This window comes from Pristiophorus japonicus, chromosome 2 (genome assembly GCF_044704955.1).
Source record: "Pristiophorus japonicus isolate sPriJap1 chromosome 2, sPriJap1.hap1, whole genome shotgun sequence".
Classification (NCBI taxonomy): domain Eukaryota; kingdom Metazoa; phylum Chordata; class Chondrichthyes; family Pristiophoridae; genus Pristiophorus; species Pristiophorus japonicus.
The window spans coordinates 25,766,542-25,789,138 of record NC_091978.1 but is presented as its reverse complement, the minus strand read 5'-3'; the positions used below and the strand labels follow the sequence as shown (position 1 = coordinate 25,789,138).

The following is a 22,597-nucleotide window of genomic DNA, read 5'->3' as shown; positions in this document are numbered from 1 at the left end:
AGCAGAACTTTTCTCTAAATATGGGGAAGACCGAAGCCATTGTTTTCAGTCCCCGCCACAGACTGCGTTCCCTAGACACTGACTCCATCCCTTTCCCTAACGCCTGTCTAAGGCTGAACCAGACTGTTCACAACCTTGGTGTCATATTTGACCCTGAAATGAGCTTTCGACCACAAATCCTCAGCATACCTAAGACCGCCTATTTCCACCTTCGTAACATCGCCTGTCTCCACCCCTGCCTCAGCTCATCCACTGCTTAAACCCTCATCCATGCCTTTGTTACCTCTAGACTTGATTACTCCAACGCACTCCTGGCTGGCCTCCCACATTATACCCCATGTAAACTAGAGGTGATCCAAAACTCGGCTGCCCGTGTCCTAATTCGCACCAAGTCCCATTCACCCATCCCCCTGGTGCTCGCTGACCTACATTGGCTCCTGGTTAGGTAATGCCTCAATTTCAAAATTCTCATCCTTGTTTTCAAATCCCTCCATAGCCTCATCCGCCGCCCCCCCCCCCCACACCCACACCCCGCCCTATCTCTGTAATCTCCTTCAGCCCCACAACCCTCCAAGATTTCTGCGCTCCTCAAGTTCTGCCCTCTTGTGCATCCCTGATTTTTATCGGTCCACCATTGGCGACCATGCCTTCAGCTGCCAAGCTCCTCAGCTCTGGAATTCCCTCTCTTAAAACCCTCCGCCTCCCTCTGCTCCTCTAAGATGCTCCTTAAAACCTATATCTTTGACCAATATTTTGGTCACCTGTCTTAATATCTCCTTGTGTGGCTCAGTGTCAAAATTTAGTTTGATAAAGCTCATGTGAAGCGACTTGGGATGTTTTACTACATTCAGGGTGCTATATAAAGGCAATTCGTTGTTGGTTAAAAAAACTTGAGATGAACATTACGCAAGCACATTGGCTTAAGTGCAATTTTTCATAAAGCCTATTGGTACAATGTGCTGAATAAGCCAAGCAACTGCAGGCTGACCATTAATTATTTTACCATCCGAATGCAGGTGAGTGGAATGGTGGGTCTGACAATGTTTTGTCTTATAATACTCCTGTGAAGTGCCTTGGGACATTTTACTACATTAAAGGCACTATATAAGTACCAGTTGTTGTTGTTGTTGTTGTTGTTGTTACTGACATCACCCCTGAACGGACGAGCTCTAATTTTAAGGTTATGCCCCTGGTTCTGGATTCCCGTACCAGAGGAAATAGTTTATCTCCCTCTATCCTATTAAACCCTTTAATCATCTTAAACACCGCAATTAGTTCACCCCTTAATCTTCTATACTCGAGGGAATACCGTACTCTGTGCAACCTGTTCTCATAATTTAACTCTTTTAGCCCTGGTATCATTCTGTGTTACATTATTCCGTTGGTTGTCAGTAAAATGTCACAGCTGTGCACCATTGTGCAAATAAAAAAAAACCCACAGGATGTGCAGCTCAATTGAAAATAAATTCAGCTCAATTATCGACCAAAGTGATCCCTGAGCATTGTCAGCCGTCAGCAGTCGTTTAAGGTAATGGATCCGTGAAGTGTTTAAAATCTGCACAGACAGTGGATTGATTTATTGAACGCAGATATTCTCATTTTTCTCATGTTTCGGAGCAAAAATCTTTTCCTTCTCCGCGATGATTACTTCCCATCTGCCTGGTACAAAGTTATGTCTTCACTGTCGGAAACTACCTGCCTGACTCCCGGAAGGAAAAGTTGCTGATGTACATAAACGGCAGATGAGGTAATGTGCCCGCCTGACGCCCTGGGAGTTTAAATATTGATAGGATGTGCAGCTTTTGCTAATGCAGTAAACCTTTAAGACTTGCCTTGCATGAGGAGATGCTGCGACGAGTGAAGCCGACTTGTTTCACATTTAAGTAGGTCAGAAGCAAAGGCAATCTGTGCATTTTATTTGCTCACCCCCCCCCGGCCCCTCCACTGACTTTCATCCCTTTGTCCTCTTCACTCCTGAATACGCGCTAACCTCTCCGATTGAACTCCTTGCTCTGTGCAACGAGCATTGCTTTTGCACAACTGTGGAGCTCAGCATTCAATGTCCGAGACTTTCACTGATATCCTGCACTGTGTAACATTACAACAAGATCCTGCAAATCCCCTGGGAGGACAGGCGCATCAACATTCGCGTCCTCGACCTGGCCAACATCCCCAGCATTGAAGCACTGACCACACTCAATTAGCTCCGCTGGGCAGGCCACATTGTCCGCATGCCTGACACTGGACTCCCAAAGCAAGCGCTCTACTCGGAACTCCTTCACTGCAAACGAGCCAAAGGTGGCAGAGGAAATGTTACAGGGACACCCTCAAAGCCTCCCTGATAAAGTGCAACATCCCCACCGACACCTGGGAGTCCCTGGCCAAAGACCGCCCTAAGTGGAGGAAGTGCATCTGAGAGGGCGCTGAGCACCTCGGGTCTCGTCGCTGAGTGCGTGCAGAAATCAAGCGCAGGCAGCGGAAGGAGCGTGCGGCAAACCTGTCCCACATTCCCTTACCCTCAACGACTATCTGTCCCACCTGTGACAGAGACTGTGGTTTTCGTATTGGACTGTTCAGCCACCTAAGAACTCATTTTAAGAGTGGAAGCAAGCCTTCCTCGATTCCGAGGGACTGCCTATGACATTACAACAGTGCCTGCACATCAGAAAGTACTTCATTGGCTGTAATGCGCTTTGGGACGTCCGGTGGTCATGAGAAAACGCAACAGCCAATTTGTGCACAGCAAGATCCCACAAACAGCAATGTGATAATGACCAGATAATCTGTTTTTTTTGTTATGTTGATTGAGGGATAAATATTGGCCAGGACACTGGGGATAACTCCCCTGCTCTTCTTCGAAATAGTGCCATGGGATCTTTTACGCCTGAGATTCCTGTAAACCATGTAGCATGAGGCAGATAAATTTCATAGACATCTGTTAAGAAAAAAAGTTGAGGATAACAGAGGTAACAAAGATAGTAGACAGTGACCCCAACACAGAAAAAGAAAGAAAATACTTACATTTATATAGCGCCTTTCACGACCACCAGGCGTCTCAAAGCACTTTACAGCCAATGAAGTACTTTTGGAGTGTAGTCACTGTTGTAATGTGGGAAATGGGGCAGCCAATTTGCGCACAGCAAGCTCCCACAAACAGCCGTGTGATAATGACCAGATCATCTGTTTTTGTGATGTTGATGAAGAGATAAATATTGGCCAGGACACAGATTCAAAGTAGTTAATTGGATTTGAATACAAATTAAAATCAAAAGGCCAGAATAGGCGGAATGCAGAGAGGGCATAAACTTAGTCAGTGCCAGGCCATTCAGGAGAGAAGTTGGAAAACCCTTCTTCTCACAAAAGATGGGAGAAGTGTGGAACTCTCTCCCAAAAAGCAATAGATGCTAGCACAATTCATCGTTTTACACCTGAGAGTGACAGATATTGGCTAGACAAAGGTATAGGAGGAGATGGAGCCGAGGCGGGTGAATGGAGTTAAGAAATGGGTCAACCATGATCTCATTGAATGGCGAAACAGACTCAATGGGCTCAATGGCCTAGTCCTGTTCCTATATTCCTAAAATAACTTCCTGACGTTACTGGAAGATTGAGAACAAGGGCACTATTAAAAGGCCAGTTTCAAGCAATCGGTGTTCTAATTGAAGCTGAGGAGACTTAATAGAGGTCTTTAAAATCATGATCAATTTTGATAAGAGCGAATAGGGGAAGATATTTTGGCTGTTCAGGATCAGTAAGTAATAGGTCATCAATTCAAAACTGTGACTCGGAGAATGAGGAGAAAATTGAGATGAAATATCTTTGCACAGTTGTTGGACCTTGGAATGTTTTTGGGAGGCAGTGATTAAGGGAAAATTGGATAAATATTTGAAGCAAAATAGAGAAAGAGAGAAAGAAAAAAAGGTCTTGCATTTATATAGCGCCTTTCACGACCGCTGGACGGTCCAAAGCACTTTACAGCCAATGAAGTACTTTTGGAGTGTAGTCACTGTTGTAATATGGGAAACGCGGCAGCCAATTTGCGCACAGCAAGCTCCCACAAACAGCAATGTGATAATGACCCGATAACCTGTTTTACTGATGTTGATTGAGGGATAAATATTGGCCAGGACACCGGGGATAACTCCCCTGCTCTTCTTCGAAATAGTGCCGTGGGATCTTTTACCTGAGAGAGCAGACGGGATGTCTGTGAGGGTGCTACCAACTGAGCCACCATCTGACACTCTAATGAAGCAGATGAAGATACAGAGGTTTGGGGTAAGTGAGCAGGTTGTGGGATTAGTCAAAGATTTGTCACAGATACGATGGCTGATAGCTTCTGTTGGAGCAGTATGGTAGTCTTTTGGCAAGTCTGTCCTTCCTCACAGATGGATCAAACGTTACTCAAGTGTGATCTGAATCTGCAAGCTAATAGGCTGGTAGCCTACTCCTGAAATCACCAGAGCTTTCAGACCAAACTAAATTATTTAAAGAGGTGGGACTCAGAGGCCAGTCAAACAATAATTGGAAGATTGTTCAAATTAATCTGGGTCGCGAAATCTGTGAGGAACATTGTTAATTTTTGTCCATTTGTGGCATGACACAATTACAAAAACAATCTCTATGTTAAATATGCTAAGTACGGTGTTCTCTCCATATTTGGGCCTCACTGTTCTGCAGCTACACATTTCTACCACTAGATGGGGCTTGAAGCATTTTCCAGTTTTGAAGAAGGCTCCAAACCCGGAACATTCCTCAATGGTTTTTTCCCACTGCGCTGCCATAACTTTGGCGTGAACCCCATTCATGCACCTAGTTATGCAGTGAGAGAAGTCCTGAGGAAATTCACCGCCAATTAACGTTTTCGCAGCGGATGCTGACTGACCTGTTCTGTTTCGAACATTTTTGTGGTTTGCTGCACATTTCCAGCATCTGGAATATTTTACTTTCTGCAATCACTTCTCTTCATCGAATTCACAGAAATAGGCCACTCCACCCGACAGGCCTATACTGCCATTTATGCTCTACACGAGTCTCCTCCCACGCCTTTTCATCTTGTGTGTCAGCCGTGGCTCAGTGAGGTAGCACTCTCGCCTCTAAGTCATAGTCCCACTCCAGAGACTTGAACACTAAGATCTAGGCTGACACTCCAGTGCAGTTTTGAGGGCGCGCTGGATTATCAGAGGTCCCGTCTTTCGGATGAGACGTTAAAACCGAGCCTCTGCCTGCTCGATCAGGTGGACTTAAACGATCCCATGGCAGTATTTTGGAGAACAGGGGAGTTATCCCCGGTGTCCTGGACAATATTTATCCCTCAATCAGCATCATTAAAAACATTATCTGGTCATTATCACATTGCTGTTTGTGGGAGCTTGCTGTGCTCAAATTCGCTGCCGTGTTTCCCACATTACAACAGCGACTACACTTCAAAAGCATCTCATTGACTGTAAAGCAGTATTGGACGTCCTGAGGTCATGAAAGGCGCTATATAAATGCAAGTTCTTTATTTTTAACCTCATCAGCATTACCTTCTATTCCTTTCTCCCTGTGCTTATCTAGCTTCCCCTTAAAGGCATCTATGCTATTCGTTTCACCTGCTGCATGTAGTAGCGAGTTTTGAATTTTCACCAATCTCTGGATAAAGAAGTTTCTCCTGATTTAATTTATTGGTGACTGTCTTATATTTATGATCACCGGTTTAGGATTGCCCAACAAGTGGAAACATTTTCTCTACGCCTACCCTATCGAACCCTTTCAATATCCAAGTACCCTCACCGCATTTATAAACAACTTGGATACGCACTTGAAGGTAAGTGACAGGAATACGGACCACATGCTGGAAGGTGAGATTAGGCTGGATGACACGATGGGCTAATCTTATAGAAACATTTAAAATAATGAAAGGGATAGACAAGATAGAGGCAGAGAGGTTGTTTCCACTGGTCGGGGAGACGAGAACTAGGGGGCACGGCCTCAAAATACGGAGGAGCCAATTTAAAACCGAGTTGAGAAGGAATTTCTTCTCCCAGAGGGTTGTGAATCTGTGGAATTCTCTGCCCAAGGAAGCAGTTGAGGCTAGCTCATTGAATGTATTCAAATCACAGATAGATACATTTTTAACCAATAAGGGAATTAAGGGTTAGGGGGAGCGGGCGGGTAAGTGGAGCCGAGTCCACAGCCAGATCAGCCATGATCTTGTTGAATGGCAGAGCAGGCTCGAGGGGCTAGATGGCCGACTCCTGTTCCTGATTCTTATGTTATTATGTTCATATAAATGGCCTCCTTCCATGCGATAAATTTCTCTGATTGCTGCATTTCCCACATGACAACAGTGACCGCACTCTAAAAGCACTTCATTGGCTGTAAAGCGCTTTGAGATGTCTGGTGGTTGTGAAAGGCGCTATATAAATGCAAGTCTTTCTTTCTTTGATTCATAAATTTGAAGACCCCTCAACCTTCTCTTTTCTTAGAGACAAAACCCCCAGCCTGTTCAAACTTTCCTGATAAGTATAACCTCTTGGTTCTGACACTTTGCCTTGATGAATATCTCCCCTCCATCATACAATATAAAAAGTTTGCCAAACTACCCTTGGGAGGCACTGCTCCTTTAAGGAGATGTGCTCGGTCCGCATTCGGCCGCCGTAGCTCCTCCCCCTCCGCCGGAGCTACTTTGGAAACGGCCACGTCTCCGGGGTGATGTCATCCAGCCGCCGGTCCAATCAGCAGAGCCCGGGAATTATCATGAATGAAAAAAAAATCCATTGCTGAGCCGAGCTCGCGGGCAGCGACATGCGAGCGAGCATCACCCGTTCCTTCCCCCGCCCCTCATTGGCCCCAATCGGGGGGGGGGCCGACCCGACCAATGAACAGCGGCCGGCGAATCGCCTTATCAGCGCACAGCCGATTGGTTCGAAGGGGATGACTGACAGGAGGGCCGACCAACCGAAGCCAGCGCATACATGCCCCCTCGCTAAAAACACTCGCTCTAAGCCGATTGGGCGGAACGCAGGAGTGACAGGGACTTAGGCCAATCAGGTGTGGAAGGAGGTTCGCTCCGTTGTTTAGCGAAGGATGATTGGTTACTAGGAAATGAGTGACGGGCGGATGATCCAATGAGATTGCAGGATGGTGTTCACGTCCTCCCGCCTCCTCAGCTGAAGCAGGACCACAACAAACGGCCGAAGCGGAGAGCGGCCGGGTTGCGGGCTGGAGCGGTGTCCGTGTCCGGCGGTGTGCATGCCGGCCGCTTCCCGCTCTGGATGCTCGCTGTATGGAGGCCGGGCGGCGGGGCCAAGGCCCTGGTGCTCCTGCTGGTGCTGAGCTCGCTGGCGGCGGCGAGCGGGGAAGCCCCGCCGGGCTGGGCTCGCGGCAGGAAGGCGGCTCCCGGGCCGGTGGAGGCGGTGGTGGAGGACGATGAGGCGGAGGAGAGCGAGGCGAGCGGGGAGAAGAAGCCCAGGTAGGGAGGGCCACCCGCCTCATCGCCACTCACCCTCACCGCCACACACACTCAACCCCCTCGCCATCGCCTCCCGGGCCACCCCCCCGGCCTACCACACTGGACCCCGGCCCCCCACACCAGCCCCCGGCCCCCCACACTGGACCCCGGCCCCCCTCACCAGCCCCCCGGCCCCCCACACCAGCCCCCGGCCCCCCACACTGGACCCCGGCCCCCCTCACCGGCCCCCCACACCAGCCCCCTACACCAGCCCCCCCCCGGCCCCCTACACCAGCCCCCCCCGGCCCCCTACACCAGCCCCCCCCGGCCCCCTACACCAGCCCCCCCCGGCCCCCTACACCAGCCCCCCCCGGCCCCCTACACCAGCCCCCCCCGGCCCCCTACACCAGCCCCCCCCGGCCCCCTACACCAGCCCCCCCCGGCCCCCTACACCAGCCCCCCCCGGCCCCCTACACCAGCCCCCCCCGGCCCCCTACACCAGCCCCCCCCGGCCCCCTACACCAGCCCCCCCCGGCCCCCTACACCAGCCCCCCCCGGCCCCCTACACCAGCCCCCCCCGGCCCCCTACACCAGCCCCCCCCGGCCCCCTACACCAGCCCCCCCCGGCCCCCTACACCAGCCCCCCCCGGCCCCCTACACCAGCCCCCCCCGGCCCCCTCCCCCGGCCCCCCCACACCAGCCCCCCCCGGCCCCCCCACACCAGCCCCCCCCCGGCCCCCCACACCAGCCCCCCGGCCCCCCACACCAGCCCCCCGGCACCCCACACCAGCCCCCCGGCCCCCCCCCCCCCACTAGCCCAGCCCCCCCCCACTAGCCCCCCACTAGCCCCCCACCCCGGCCCACCACATCAGCGCCCCCCCCCCCTGGCCCCTCACACCGACCCCCCCCCCCCCCCCCCCCCGGTCCCCCACACCACCGGCCCCCCGCACCCATCCCACACCACCCCCTACCCCCCCTCGCCCTGTGTTTGATTTGTTACTTTTATCTTGCAACTTGAAGGTTGATTAGAAATGTATAACTAGCCTAAGAAAGATGAGATAAATGGGCATAATCCTTCAAGAAGAGGATTCATCAAAAGCCAGAGTTCCTTGCAAATATTAATATAGAAATTTGAAAAAGGCATACAAAAAATATTCTGAAAGAAAACCAAGAATAGAACCATTTTTGAAGAAGGACAGAAAAAATAAATCTGGTTAGTCATTTTTGTTCCAACAACCTATAACAAGTTAATGCAAATTAAGTGTAATATAAAACTATTTTTCATTTTTGGAATCTTTTGCAATAAAATAATCGGAAACCTTGGGAAATCGGAAACCTTGGGAAAAAACTCCAACTAGTGCAGAAATCTAGATTTCTCGCAGATTCCCTGGGGTCCATGTTCCCTGGCTTGGAATGTAATGTATGAAACATTGGGAGGTGTGAAATGCTATGTAAATGCCAAAGGTTAAACAATTCCTGTATATATCCATGTGTAGCATCTTTATCGTGCCTATCAAACATAAAGGCTGATCAGAGGGGAAGTGCTTGTGCAGAAAGATTAACTTTTTCAAAGTCGTTGGTGTTTGTTCATCTTTCGAACCGTAGGAATTAAAGGATGGAGCGAGAAAACCATGTACAGAAGAGAAAAGGACTGAGATTGCAATTTAAGCTAAAGCGAGGAAAGAAATGAGCGTGATCTATCGAGAGAAATCATTTCTGTTTAATTGAACTTGGTTTTTGTATTCTGAGAATGTGTGTTCCTTAACTCTGGTCCTAACCTCGTCTTTGTTTTGCTTGCTTACACTTCAGTTGGTGATCTTTTTCAAATCGCTTCTGTATGAAAGTAAAACGTGTATTTATGTAGCGCCTTTCACAGCCACTGGACGTCCCAAAGTGCCTCACAACCAATGAAGTACTTTTTGAAGTGTAGTCACTGATGTAATGTAAGAAACTCTCTGTTCAAGGCTTGCTTTCTTCTGCCTGTTGGATGCCATCCAGGTATAACAAACAGCATGTGACAAAGGTCCTTGAGTAAACTTGTGTAGCACAATTGGCAGCTAGCTGTCTCATGATTACCCTGGGCGGAAACGGCTCTAAAACAAAGCAGGAACAAGAAATGCTATTAGATCCAATAAAACCGTTCCTGCCGCAGTCCAGTTGTTCAAGCTCTTGGGTGAAAAGTGAGAGTTGTAGTATGTCATTACCTCATTGAAATTGTCTGCAACTTCCGAAAGTAGCGCATCTTAAACGCACAAATCCTGAAGTTGCAGCCTGTCATTGTGTTCTGACATTGACTGCGCTGTCGCCCCCACCCCCCCCCCCCCCCACACAGCCTGTGATCAGTGAAACTGCCGAAAACCTGGGCTGTTTCATAGAACATAAGAAATAGGAGCAGGAGTAGGCCACCTGGCCCCTCGAGCCTGCTCCGCCATTCAGTAAGATCATGGACTCGGCTCCACTTCCTTGCCTGCTCCCCATAACCCTTTACTCCCTTATCGCTTAAAAATCTGTATCTCTGCCTTAAATATATTCAGTGACCCAGCCTCCACAGCTCTCTGGGGCAAGATTTACAGCCCTCTAAGAGAAGAAATTTCTTCTCATCTCAGTTTTAAATCGGGGTATTATCGCTGTTAGATATCCCATTAAAGATAGACCCTTTTGGATTAGGTGTAACTGGGGTTTTAACAGTGTGTTGACTGCTAACATTATGGCCCTGAAAAAATCATTTTAGTTTTGTGGAGTTTCAAATTTATCAATTTTAATTAAATAAAATTGCCATTTTTAAGAAACTTTTAAACATTTTTAAATTTTTTTAAAGTTTGTTCATCTTTATTTCAGGGTTACCTTTCCCCCACGTGAGAGCCCCAATCTTTGTTTTGCTTTCACTAACATATTTTAAAAGTCAAAATAAAAGGAACTTCTTCACGTCCTGCTTTGTTGTGAGAATTCTGCGATGTGATTGGCTGCTTAGACAGCTTGTTGAGGCCACAGCAGCTCGTGCTATGGAACTCCCAGTAAACCGCACTGATCTCAGTTGAACGTCTCGCCACTGCTTCCTTCGGGGCCAGCGGCGAATGACTTTGCTTCGCCATTGACCGCATATCATGGGCCGATAGCTCTACTTGTTCACTCCCGACTAAACTGTCTGCAGTGCATCCTGTTTTATTCAGCATAGCTGAAAGGACCCCCTCCAGATCAGTAACGGGAAATTCTCTGAGACTCCAGTCCACCAAATGTAATCCTCCATATTTGGTGCAGCAGTACCTGAGCATCGGAAACGAAGATATGTACAATGCAAATCATATAAATACAAGATTTTAACAAAATATTTCCGCTGTGGTGGTGATTTGTATCAGGAGGAGATTGGTGTTGGTTTTACAGTGAGACGGTGCCTTGAACAAGATTTTGTTGTGGCTAGGTTTACTTAACGTACCGATATGCAATTAGGCTATTGCTTCAGTGCCATTTCCCTTTCAAGTTGTGCAAAGCACATAATGTGCAGTGCTTTTCATGCATCACTACAAATTGGTTCCACCACCAGTGGTGGGTTTATCCATCAGTAATCAGGATAATGGAAACGTGGAGGAGACAAGATAGGATTGGCATTTAAGGGAAGGTTTGATGCTTACAAGAAGGGAATGGATTGATGTGGGGGCAGGGGGTGGGAAAAGATATTGGTAAGAGGAGGCTTGATGGAATATAAATGCAAACATATACCAGGTAGGCTGAATGGCCTTGTGCTGTAGATTCTATCTAACTCTATGTTGTATAGTTTAAGACGTTCTCTGCAGAGGCAGGCCAAGTTTAGAAGAGTAAAATCTATGATTTGACTATTCCAAAGCACTCCTGGCCGGCCTCCCATCTTCCACCCTCTGTAAACTTAAGGTCATTCAAAACTCTGCTGCCCGTGTCCTAACTCGCATCAAGTCCTGCTCACCCATCACCTCTGTGCTCACTGACTTATATTGGCTCCTGGTTAAGCAATGCCTTGATTTTAAAATTCTCATCCTTGTTTTCAAACCCCTCCGCAGCCTCGCCCCTCTCTATCTTGGTATTCTCCGACAACCCTCAGATCTCTGCGCTCCTCCAATTCTGGTCCCTTGTGCATCACTGATTTTTAATAGCTCCACCATTGGCTCCCGTACCTTCAGCTGCCAAGGCACTAAGCTTTGGAACTCTCTCCCTAAACCGCTCCGCCTCTCTACCTTTTTCCTCCTTCAAGGTGCTCCTTAAAACTACCTCTATGACCAAGTTTTTGGACATCTGTCCTAATATCTCCTTATGTGGCTCTGTCAAAACACTCCTGTGAAGTAGCTCGGGACGTTTTACTACATTAAAGGTGCTATATAAATACAAGTTGTTGTTTATGCTGCTGAGCATTTGCCCAAGTAGACAGTGCGAAGATGTCACATGCCACCTTTTACAGAAATTGTAGTGATCATATTTTTGTCATCCCAGTGGATAATGTAAGGGTTGTGACTTTTTGATTAGCAACCTTGCATTTCCCCTGCTTGTATTTTAAAATCACTTGTCTTTGCTCACAGATCCCTGGTTATTATTAGTATGATGGATGGGCGCATTGCAGCATTGGATCCAGAGAATCGTGGGACCAAACGTTGGGAGCTGGATGTGGGCGCTGGTTCCTTAGTGTCAGCCAGTCTCAGCAAGCCTGAGGTAAGAGGCAGATGCCATTCTCCATAACATCCTGCTGCCAACTTCCACCTCCATAACATTGCGCACCTCCATAACATTGCGCACCTCCATCCCTGCCTCGGCTTATCTACGGCCAAAACCCACATCCGTTCCTTTGTCACCTCCAGGCTCAACCATTCCAAAGGTCTCCCGCTTCCCATCTCTACCCTCCATAAACTGAAGCTCATCCATAGCTCTGATCCCTGAATCCTATCTCGGCCGACACTCCAGTGCAGCGCTGAACAGTCGGAGATGCCGTAGTTCGGATGCAATGTTAAACAGATGCCCCGTCTGCCCCCTCAGGTGGATGTAAAAGATCCCATGGCACTATTGCAAAGAAGAACAGGGGCGTTATCCCCGGTGTCCCTCAATAATGATACTGTTGTAATACATTATGCAGGATATCGCTCTCCCTGAAATGGGGACTGAGGATTCCCACTTTTCAATATGGCTTACCTTGACCAGTGGCAGATGAGACAATAATTTGAGGAAAGTGCGGACTGAGATTATCTCTGTTGGTGTTTAAAAGTGCCATTCACCTATCCCATAAAGTTGATCAGGACTTGAGCCTTGTTCTTAAAGGGAAAGGACTGTGTCCTACCCCAGAGCCCCAGCTCGCTGTCTTTATCTTGTTCTCCACACCTGAATCCTACCTCTCCCTGGTCCTGTCCGTCTTGGGCAGCTAAAAGTTTTGTTTTCTGTGACTGGTACTTTTGAGTTTAGGCATTAATACAGATGGAAATGCTGTAATGCAATATCCCCTCCTATTTCTCATCTATATGTTGCCCCTTGGTGAAATCATCCGAAAACACAGCATCCGTTTCCATATGTACACTGACGACACCGAGTCTACCTCTATCTCCCCCCCACTTCTCTCAACCCCTCGACAGTTTCTAAATTGTTAGACTGCTTTGCTGCTCATCCAGTGCTGATATTTTGAAGACCGAAGCCATTGTCTTTGGTCCCCGCCACAAACTATGTTCTCGAGCCACCGACTCCATCCCTCTCCTTAGCATCTGTCTGAGGCTGAACCAGACTGTTCGAAACCTAGGTGGTCGTAACTGAAACCGCCTATTTCAACCTCCGTCACATTGTCCCGTCTCCGCCCCTGCCTCAGCTCAGCCATTGCTGAAACCCTCTGTAAACCTCTCAGTCTCTTTACCTCTCTTTCCTCCTTTTAAGAAGCTCCTTAAAACCTACCTCTTTGAGCAAGTTTTTGGTCATCTGCCGTAATTATTTCTTATGAGGCTCGGTGTCAAATTTATTTGTTTTGTCTTAAAAAACTTCTGCGAGAAGCGCCTTGGGACATTTCACTGCATTAAAGGCGCTATATAAATACAAGTTGTTGTAATTTGCGCTGTGTTCTGCATGGCCTGTTTCTCCTAATGATGGTCCCGTTAAATTTTCGCGCATGCGCGGTCGGTACATCGTCATCATAGCAGTCCCTCGGAATCAAGGATGACCTGTTTCCACTCTAAAAATGAGTGGCTGAACAGTCCAATACGAGAACCACAGTCTCTGTCACAGGTGGGACAGATAGTCGTTGAGGGAAAGGGTAGGTGGGATTGGTTTGCAGCATGCTGTTTCCGCCACCTGCGCTTGATTTCTGCATGCTCTCGGCGACGAGACTCGAGGCGCTCCGTGCCCTCCCGGATGCACCTCCCCCACTTAGGGCGGTCTTTGGCCAGTGACTCCCAGGTGTCAGTGGGGATGTTGCACTTTATCAGGGAGACTTGAGGGTATCCTTGTAACGTTTCCCCTGCCCACCTTTGGCTCATTTACCGTGAAGGAGTTCCGAGTAGAGCGCTTGCTTTGGGAGTCTCGTGTCTGGCATGCGAACAATGTGACCTTCCCCAGCGGAGCTGATCGAGTGTGGTCAGTGCTTCAATGCTAGGGGTGTTGGCCTGGTCGAGGACGTTAACGTTGGTGTGTCTGTCCTCCCAGGGGATTTGCAGGATCTTGCGGAGACATTGTTGGTAGTATATCTCCAGCAACTTGAGGTGTCTACTGTACATGGTCCATGTCTCTGAGCCATACAGGAGGGCGGGTATTTGTACAGCCCTGTAGACCATGAGCTTGGTGGCAGATTTGAGAGCCTGATCTTCAAACACTTTTCCTCAGGCGGCCAAAGGCTGCACTGGCGCAGTGGAGGCGGTGTTGAATCTCGTCGTCAATGTCTGCTCTTGTTGATGAGAGGCTCCCGAGGTATGGGAAATGGTCCATGTAGTCCAGGGCCGTGCCGTGGATCTTGCTGACTGGGGAGCAGTGCTGTGCGGCGAGGACAGGCTGGTGGAGGACCTTTGTCTTACGGATGTTTAGCGTAAGGCCCATGTTTTCGTACGCCTTAGTAAATACGTCACCTATGTCCTGGAATTCAGCCTCTGTGTGTGCGCAGACGCAGGCATCGTCCGCGCACTGTAGATTGACGACAGAGGTTGGGGTGGTCTTAAACCTAGTCTGGAGACGGCGCAGGTTGAACAGGTTCCCACTGGTTCTGTAGTTTAGTTCCACTCCAGCGGGGAGCTTGTTGTCTGTGAGGTGGAGCATGGTGGCGAGATATAACGGAGAAGCCGGTGAGCACTCGTGCGCGGGACCTTTCCCGTCGCTGCGCGTCCGTGCATCGCTGGAATGTACGGAGTTGCAGTTTAAAAAAAAAAAAATGAGTAACAAGTGATCCAATTTTCTAAGAGGGCAGCATAGTGACCCAGGTTACCTGCCTGGCAGTGGCCTCATGTATAAAAATAACTACTGATCTGATCAGGATCAGCCTTTTGAAGTTGGATTAGTGCCCAAAACAGCTAGCTAAGTTTTTGAGTTGCATCATTATCTGTGCTGTGCGCTTTGGAATAAAAGCTGATTCAAGCCGAGGTATAATAACACGATTGAGTAGATGTTTGTGCGGCCCACTCCCATTTGAAATATAGGCTCTATCCTCCAGATTGATTTGGTATTGAAAACACCAGAGTATAGTTTAGTCCTGTATCTTTCTTTGTCACAAATTACTCAAGTTACAAGATTAGCCACAGGCACCAGATATTTGATATTGTGGATCAACATCCACGATGCAGCTCACCATTCGTTAATTTGCTTTTATTCGTTCAATGGCACGTTTACTGCTGCCATCTCCTATAGCGGTTTACAGTTTCGGAGGAGGCCAGTCGGTCCATCATGTCTGTGTGCTGACCCTTTGCTACAGCAATCCAACACTAAGCACACTCTCTGCCCTTCACCCTGTATTCCCTCTGCTACAAATCATTATTCAGTTGTCCCTCAGAGGTGCAACTGCCCCAGAGCAAAGCAATCCACGCCCCAAAAACAAATCTGTGTAAAGAAATGTTTCCTAACCCCTCTCTTTGGTTCTCTATGTAGCAGTTTTAAATTAATGAACGCTCATCGATCTTTTCTCCATTTCCCACCCCTCTGCCCTGACTTCCAAACCAAAAGGAATAGTCTTTTCCTATGACTAACACTTCATAATTAAAAAAAAACTCGATTAAATCTTCTTAGCCTTTCCTTCTCCAGAACATAACATAAGAAATTGGAGCAGGAGCAGGCCATTTGGCCCCTCGAGCCTGCTCTGCCATTTAATACGATCATGGCTGATCTGATCTTGGGCTCAGCTCCACTTCCCTGCCTGCTCCCCATAACTCTTCACTCCCTTATTAACAAAAATCTGTCTAGCTCCACCAGTGGATTTAGTCCACGCATCTCTGGTCTCTGCCGATTAACAGTCGTTTTGCATCACCAGTTTCGAACACCCGGGAGGAAATGTTCCCCTCAAGCTACATGGCACACTGGAGCTTGCGCGTAGCCAGCTCACTGGCTTTGAAATGGGAAAAACTGCACATGCAGGGTATTCTGAATGGGCCGGCAGCCCCTTAAAGGGGCCACGCACGGCAAAAAATATTAAGGGAACATTGCTGGAGTCTTTAATCGGATGTTGGAGCAGCCTGCACTTGGGTTCCTTTGAAGCAAATATGACAGCACTTCCGGTCTGAATCTGAGAGGGGGCACATTGTCACCTTGAAGTTTCGAATAAGCGATTGCAGCTGAAGAGTGTTCAGTACTTTGAATTTTATAGTCTAACTGTGATTGCTACAAAAATATCGTAAATATTTAACCGGAAAGGCCTCCCATTTATAAGAGACACAGAGCACTTATAAAATACTGGCAAAGTTCTTAATTAAAAAAAGTATGGAGGGGCTTAAGCAACTCTGATAGGATTTAATCCTCGGGACACACCAGGCTTTTAACAGATTATCACGCAATGTGGAATTCAGTATTACCGCTGAATCAGTACACCTTTTGTTATCTCGTGGAATAATCCCAATTAGAAGTAATAGTAATCATGGCATGTTTTAAAACTAAATGAATCGGTGCCTTGCGATAACCCTCTCTGACTTTGACTGCAGCCATGTAAAATGTTAGCTTTGCTTTTTGTTGTCTTTTTGGCAATGATATATTCACACTTCTGGTTGCTTTTCTGATGTCCTAGAGTGCTTTAGTTCGTTTCAAGCTGCTTTTACATGGATCTTTGTCCATTGGCCCCTGTAGCACAGGTCTAATGCTAACAGCCCTGTCAAAATAGACTTGAATAATTTTGAGTCAGTGGCTAGGATGGCCCGTGTTTTATTTTCTCGGTTGTCTGGCTCTTGTTGATCTTGGATGGCTGCATGTTCCACTGTGGTGGTGTTTCACTGTCACACGTACACAGCACAGATCTTTCCAGTTATACCATTACTCTGCGTGCTCACTGGTTGAAAAGTGACAGCGGGCCTGTGCTTGCATGGGAGCAGGGGTCCTCCACAGCTCATCGAGCCTCCAGGAAGTCTGGCTGCTTGTTACAAGGGGTGGGGGAGGGGGTGCAGCACTGCAAATAGTCGCCAGGTTAGAATAGAACCATACCTTCATGGTGGTGCTGGTTTTCAGTGTTGTGGCACGGTTCAGGTGTGAGGTGATTTACAGTGTTGTCGTGAGGAGTAATTCCTCAATCCCTCAACCAACAACACTAAAACAGATTGGTCATCACATTGCTGTTTGTGGGAGCTTGCTGTGCGCAAATTGGCTGCCGCGTTCTCTATATTATAACAGTGATTGAACTTCAAAAGTACTTCATTGGATGCAAGATGCTTTGGGACGGCCTGAGGTCGTGAACTGTATAAAATGCTGGTTAGGCTGCGGCTGGAGTACTGCGTGCAGTTCTGGTCACCACATTGCATGAAAGATGTGATTGCACTGGAAAGGGTGCAGAGGAGATTTACAAGAATGTTGCTTGCACTGGAGAATTTTATCTATGAGGAAAGATTGGAGATGCTGGGTCTGTTTTCTTTGGAACAGAGGAGGCTGAGGGGAGACCTTTATTGAGGAGTGTAAAATTATGAGGGGCCTAGATAGAGTGGATAGGACAGACCTGTTTCCCTTGGCAGAGGGGTCAACAACCAGGGGGCATAGATTTAAAGTATTTAGGGAGAGATGTGGAGGAGATGTGAGGGAAGATTTCTTTGCCCAGAGGGTGGTGGGGGTCTGGGGCTCACTTCCTGAAAGAGTGGTAGAGGCCGAAACCCTCACCATGTTACAAAATACTTGGATGTGCACTTGAAATATTGTACCTACAGGGCTACGGACCAAGAGCTGAAGGGTGTGATTAGGCTGGGTAGCTCTTGGTTGGCCGGCGCGGACACGATGGGCCGAAATGGCCTCCTTCCGTGCTGTAAATTTCTATGATTCTGTGAAAGGCGCTATATAAATCCAAGTATTTGTTTCCCTCCTCGTCCTTCTTGACCTCTCTGCAGCTTTTGACATGATTCCTCCAATGCGCCTCCTCCGTCTTCCAACTGGGTGGGTCTGCCCGTGCCTGATGCCATTCCTATCTCTCCAGTTGTCGCTTGTAGTGGCTTCTCTACCCAGTCCTGCACCGTTACTCCGAGTCCCCCAAAGATCTATCCTTGACTACCTCCTTTTTCTCATCTACACGCTGCCCCTCAGCGGCATCATCAGAAAACACAACGCCAGGTTTGATGTGTACATTGATGACACCCATCTCTACCTCACCACCACACCTCTCTCTCTCAAATTTAGTTTGAAAATGCTCCTGATGAGACATGAGATGTTTTACTAAGTTCAAGGTGCTATAAAAATGAAATTTGTTGTTGATTACTGCGCGGTATTAAAAAATTGCGATGCACATTGGCTTAAGTGCAATTTTTCATAGAGCCTATTGGTACAATCTGCTGACTAAGCCAAGTGACTTCAGGCTAACCATTGATTATTTTGCCATCTGAATGCAGACGAGCTGAATGGTGGATCTGATCGAATGCTATGAAAGAAGAAAGAAAGATTTGGATTTATTAGCACCTTTCATGACCACCGGATGTCCCAAAGTGCTTTACAGCCAATGAAGAACTTTTTGAAGTGTAGTCACTGTTGCAATGTAGGAAATGCAGCAGCCAATTTGCATACAGCAAGCCCACACAAACAGCAATGTGATAATGACCAGATAATCTGTTTTTAGTGATGTTGAATGAGGGATAAATATTGGCCAGGACACCGGGGATAACTACCCTGTTCTTCTTTAAAATAGTGCCATAGGATCTTTTATGTCCACCTAAAAGCAGACTTGATTTAATGTCTCAACTCCGACAGTGCAGCACTCCCTCAATACTGCCGAGATTAATGTGCTCAAGTCTCTGGAGTGGGACTTGAACCCACAACGTTCTGACTCAGGCAAGGGTGCTACCCACTGAGCTACAGTTGGCTTGTACATTTTTAAGTTGTGGCACTTGAGCCCATAATTCTCCTTTTCAAACTTGCATCACTGCTCCGTGCCTTGCAAAGAAGAGTGAATTTTCTTGGCCACCTTGCTATGCTTTCATTAGGTATTGCAGGTGATTACCTGTAACTACTATTCTTGTGACGTGGAGTGTTGACTCTTGATAGCTTGAAGGAGTATGTTTGCATTGGTTGGATATTTGTAATACTCTGATATGCCAGTGGGATGGTAACATGAAGGTTATTGGCCTACTATTATTCACCCAGCAGACTTTTCCTTTCATTTAAATAAGGAGAAACTGTTTCCAATGGTTGAAGGTTCGATAATCAGAGGACACAGATTTAAGATGAGTGGCAAAAGAACCAGAGGTTACATGAGGAAAAACCTTTTAGGCAAAGAGTGGTTAGGATTTGGAATGCACTGCCTCATCATCATCATAGGCAGTACCTCGAATGAGGATGATTTGCTTCCACAAGTTCGCAGATGTTTCAATGAAGGACCTGATGTTCCAGTCCTGAACTCCAATTGAAGGGGTGGAAGGTGTCTGCGTGAATTGTTTTAATGTGTGGTGACCTTTGCTCACCAGCCACCACAATGCTCTGTCTGATAGGGCGGTAAATGCCGATTCAATAGCAGCCTTCAAAAGGGAACTGGATAAATAAGTGAAGAAGAAAAAATTTCAGGGATATGGGGAAAGAGCTGGGGAGTGGGACTAACTGGATTGCTCTTCGAAAGAGCTGGCGCAGACTCGATGGGCCAAATGGCCTCCTGTGCTATACGCTTCTATAATTCTACATGTCAGGTGCTAACTAATGTAGCACAAACCAGAGACTGAACCTTGAATCCTTCTGGTCTACATGGCTCAGCTACTCACTGGACGCAGTGGAAATTGGAGAGGTACGTGGTCTTTGAAGAAAACTGGGTGATGCAGATACCGAGGGCTAAATACTGCAAAATTTCTTGTAGTATAAAAAGTGCAGGGATGAGTTCAAAAGGGATATTAGGAAAGCAAAGAGAGAGCATGAAAAATTCTTGACAAGTAAAATCAAGGAAAACCCAATGATGTTTTATAAATATATTAAGAGCAAGAGGATAACAAAATAAAGGGTCGGGCCTATTGGGGACCATGAGGGTAATCTGTGTGTGGAGGCGGAAGATGTGGGTATGGTTCTTAATAAATACTTTGCATCTGTTTTCACAAAAGAGAAGGGTGATGCGGACACTGCTATCGAGGAAGAGGAGTGTGAAATATTAGATGAAATAAACATTATGGGCCCAAGTTTCCACACGCGCCTAGAACGGCGCAGTCCCGACATGGACGCCCGTTTTTTGCGCCACAAAGTGCGCCTAAAAAAATCCTCTGTATTCTCCACCTACCTGCAGGTCCTCTGGCCCTCGGCGCAGCCAGCACGAGCTGTGGGGGGGCGGAGCCAGGTCCCTGCGCTGAAAACAGTGCCGGGACCTCTGCACATGTGCACTACAGTGGGCACGCAAGTGCAGTAGCTCCAGGCGCCGAACTGTGTGGGAGGGGCCCGAAGCACGCAACCCCTAGCCCTGGCCGAATGGCCTCACTGGGGCTGTGTGAATAAGGCTCCTCCCACGGACAGCTCCTGCTTCCTGCCGACTCCCCCGCCGACCAGACCCGACACCCGCTCCCCCGACCCGACCCGCGATCCTGTTCCCGCTCCCTGCCTCCCCGACTGGACCCGACCCGCGTTCCTGTTCCTGCTCCGCCCCCCCCCTCCCGACTGGACCCGACCCGCGCTCCTGTTCCCGCTCCGCCCTCCCCCCCCCGACTGACCTGACCCGCGCTCCTGTTCCCGTTCCCGCTCCCTGACTCGACCCGACCCGCGCTCCTGTTCTCGCTCCCCCCGACTGGACCCGACCCGCGCTCCTGTTCTCGCTCCCCGCCCCCCCGACTGGACCCGACCCGCGCTCCTGTTCCCGCTCCCGACTGGACCCGACCCGCGCTTCTGTTCCCGCTCCCCGCCCCCCCCCCCGACTGGACCCAACCCGACCCGCGCTCTCGCCCCCCCGACTGGACCCGACTCGCGCTCCCGGACTGGATCCGACCTGACCTCTTTTCTCTCCCCGCTCCCTCCTCCCTCCCCTCCCTCCTCCCCTCCCTCCTCCCCTCCCTCTCCCTCCTCCCTCCTCCCCTCTCTCTCCCTCTCCCCTCTCTCTCCCTCTCCCCTCTCTCTCCCTCTCCCCTCTCTCTCCCTCTCCCCACCCTCTCCCTCTCCCCACCCTCTCCCTCTCCCCACCCTCTCCCTCTCCCCACCCTCTCCCTCTCCCCACCCTCTCCCTCTCCCCACCCTCTCCCTCTCCCCACCCTCTCCCTCTCCCCACCCTCTCCCTCTCCCCACCCTCTCCCTCTCCCCACCCTCTCCCTCTCCCCACCCTCTCCCTCTCCCCACCCTCTCCCTCTCCCACCCTCTCCCTCTCCCCACCCTCTCCCTCTCCCCACCCTCTCCCTCTCCCCACCCTCTCCCTCCCCCACCCTCTCCCTCTCCCCACCCTCTCCCTCTCCCCACCCTCTCCCTCTTCCCCACCCTCTCCCCCCACCCCACCCTCTCCCCACCCTCTCCTCTCCCCACCCTCTCCCTCTCCCCACCCTCTCCCTCTCCCCACCCTCTCCCTCTCCCCACCCTCTCCCTCTCCCCACCCTCTCCCTCTCCCCACCCTCTCCCTCTCCCCACCCTCTCCTCTCCCCACCCTCTCCCTCTCCCCACCCTCTCCCTCTCCCCACCCTCTCCCTCTCCCCACCCTCTCCCTCTCCCCACCCTCTCCCTCTCCCCACCCTCTCCCTCTCCCCACCCTCTCCCTCTCCCCACCCTCTCCCTCTCCCCACCCTCTCCCTCTCCCCACCCTCTCCCTCTCCCCACCCTCTCCCTCTCCCCACCCTCTCCCTCTCCCCACCCTCTCCCTCTCCCACCCTCTCCCTCTCCCCACCCTCTCCCTCTCCCCACCCTCTCCCTCTCCCCACCCTCTCCCTCTCCCCACCCTCTCCCTCTCCCCACCCTCTCCCTCTCCCCACCCTCTCCCTCTCCCCACCCTCTCCCTCTCCCCACCCTCTCCCTCTCCCCACCCTCTCCCTCTCCCCACCCTCTCCCTCTCCCCACCCTCTCCCTCTCCCCACCCTCTCCCTCTCCCCACCCTCTCCCTCTCCCCCCTCCCTCTCCCTCTCCCTCTCCCCCCCCTCCCCTCTCCCTCTCCCCACCCTCTCCCTCTCCCCACCCTCTCCCTCTCCCCACCCTCTCCCTCTCCCCACCCTCTCCCTCTCCCCACCCTCTCCCTCTCCCCACCCTCTCCCTCTCCCCACCCTCTCCCTCTCCCCACCTCTCCCTCTCCCCACCCTCTCCCTCTCCCCACCCTCTCCCTCTCCCCACCCTCTCCCTCTCCCCACCCTCTCCCTCCCTCTCCCCCCCTCTCCCTCTCCCCACCCTCTCCCTCTCCCTCTCCCCACCCTCTCCCTCTCCCTCTCCCCACCCTCTCCCTCTCCCCACCCTCTCCCTCTCCCCACCCTCTCCCTCTCCCACCCTCTCCCTCTCCCCACCCTCTCCCTCTCCCCACCCTCTCCCTCTCCCCACCCTCTCCCTCTCCCCACCCTCTCCCCTCCTCCCCACCCTCTCCCTCTCCCCACCCTCTCCCTCTCCCCACCCTCTCCCTCTCCCCACCCTCTCCCTCTCCCCACCCTCTCCCTC

The 22,597-nt window shown here is 49.9% G+C and overlaps 1 protein-coding gene across 5 annotated transcripts in view; it reads left to right on the top strand.

Annotated features, from left to right (window-relative positions):
- The first annotated feature begins 7,181 nt into the window (after positions 1-7,181).
- eif2ak3 (eukaryotic translation initiation factor 2-alpha kinase 3) overlaps positions 7,182-22,597 on the top strand; it is a 98,725-nt gene continuing 83,309 nt past the window's right edge. For 4 of the 5 annotated variants that reach the window (XR_011588508.1, XR_011588506.1, XR_011588507.1 and 1 more), the window contains exons 1-2: positions 7,182-7,453; positions 11,977-12,106. Coding sequence is in view for 2 of the 5 variants with exons in the window: in XM_070866816.1 (XP_070722917.1) it covers positions 7,257-7,453; positions 11,977-12,106 (327 nt within the window). In the remaining 3 variants the exon portion in view is untranslated. Of the gene's footprint in view, positions 7,454-8,520; positions 8,646-11,976; positions 12,107-22,597 lie in introns of those variants that run through there. The other variant, XM_070866817.1, reaches the window with a different exon arrangement.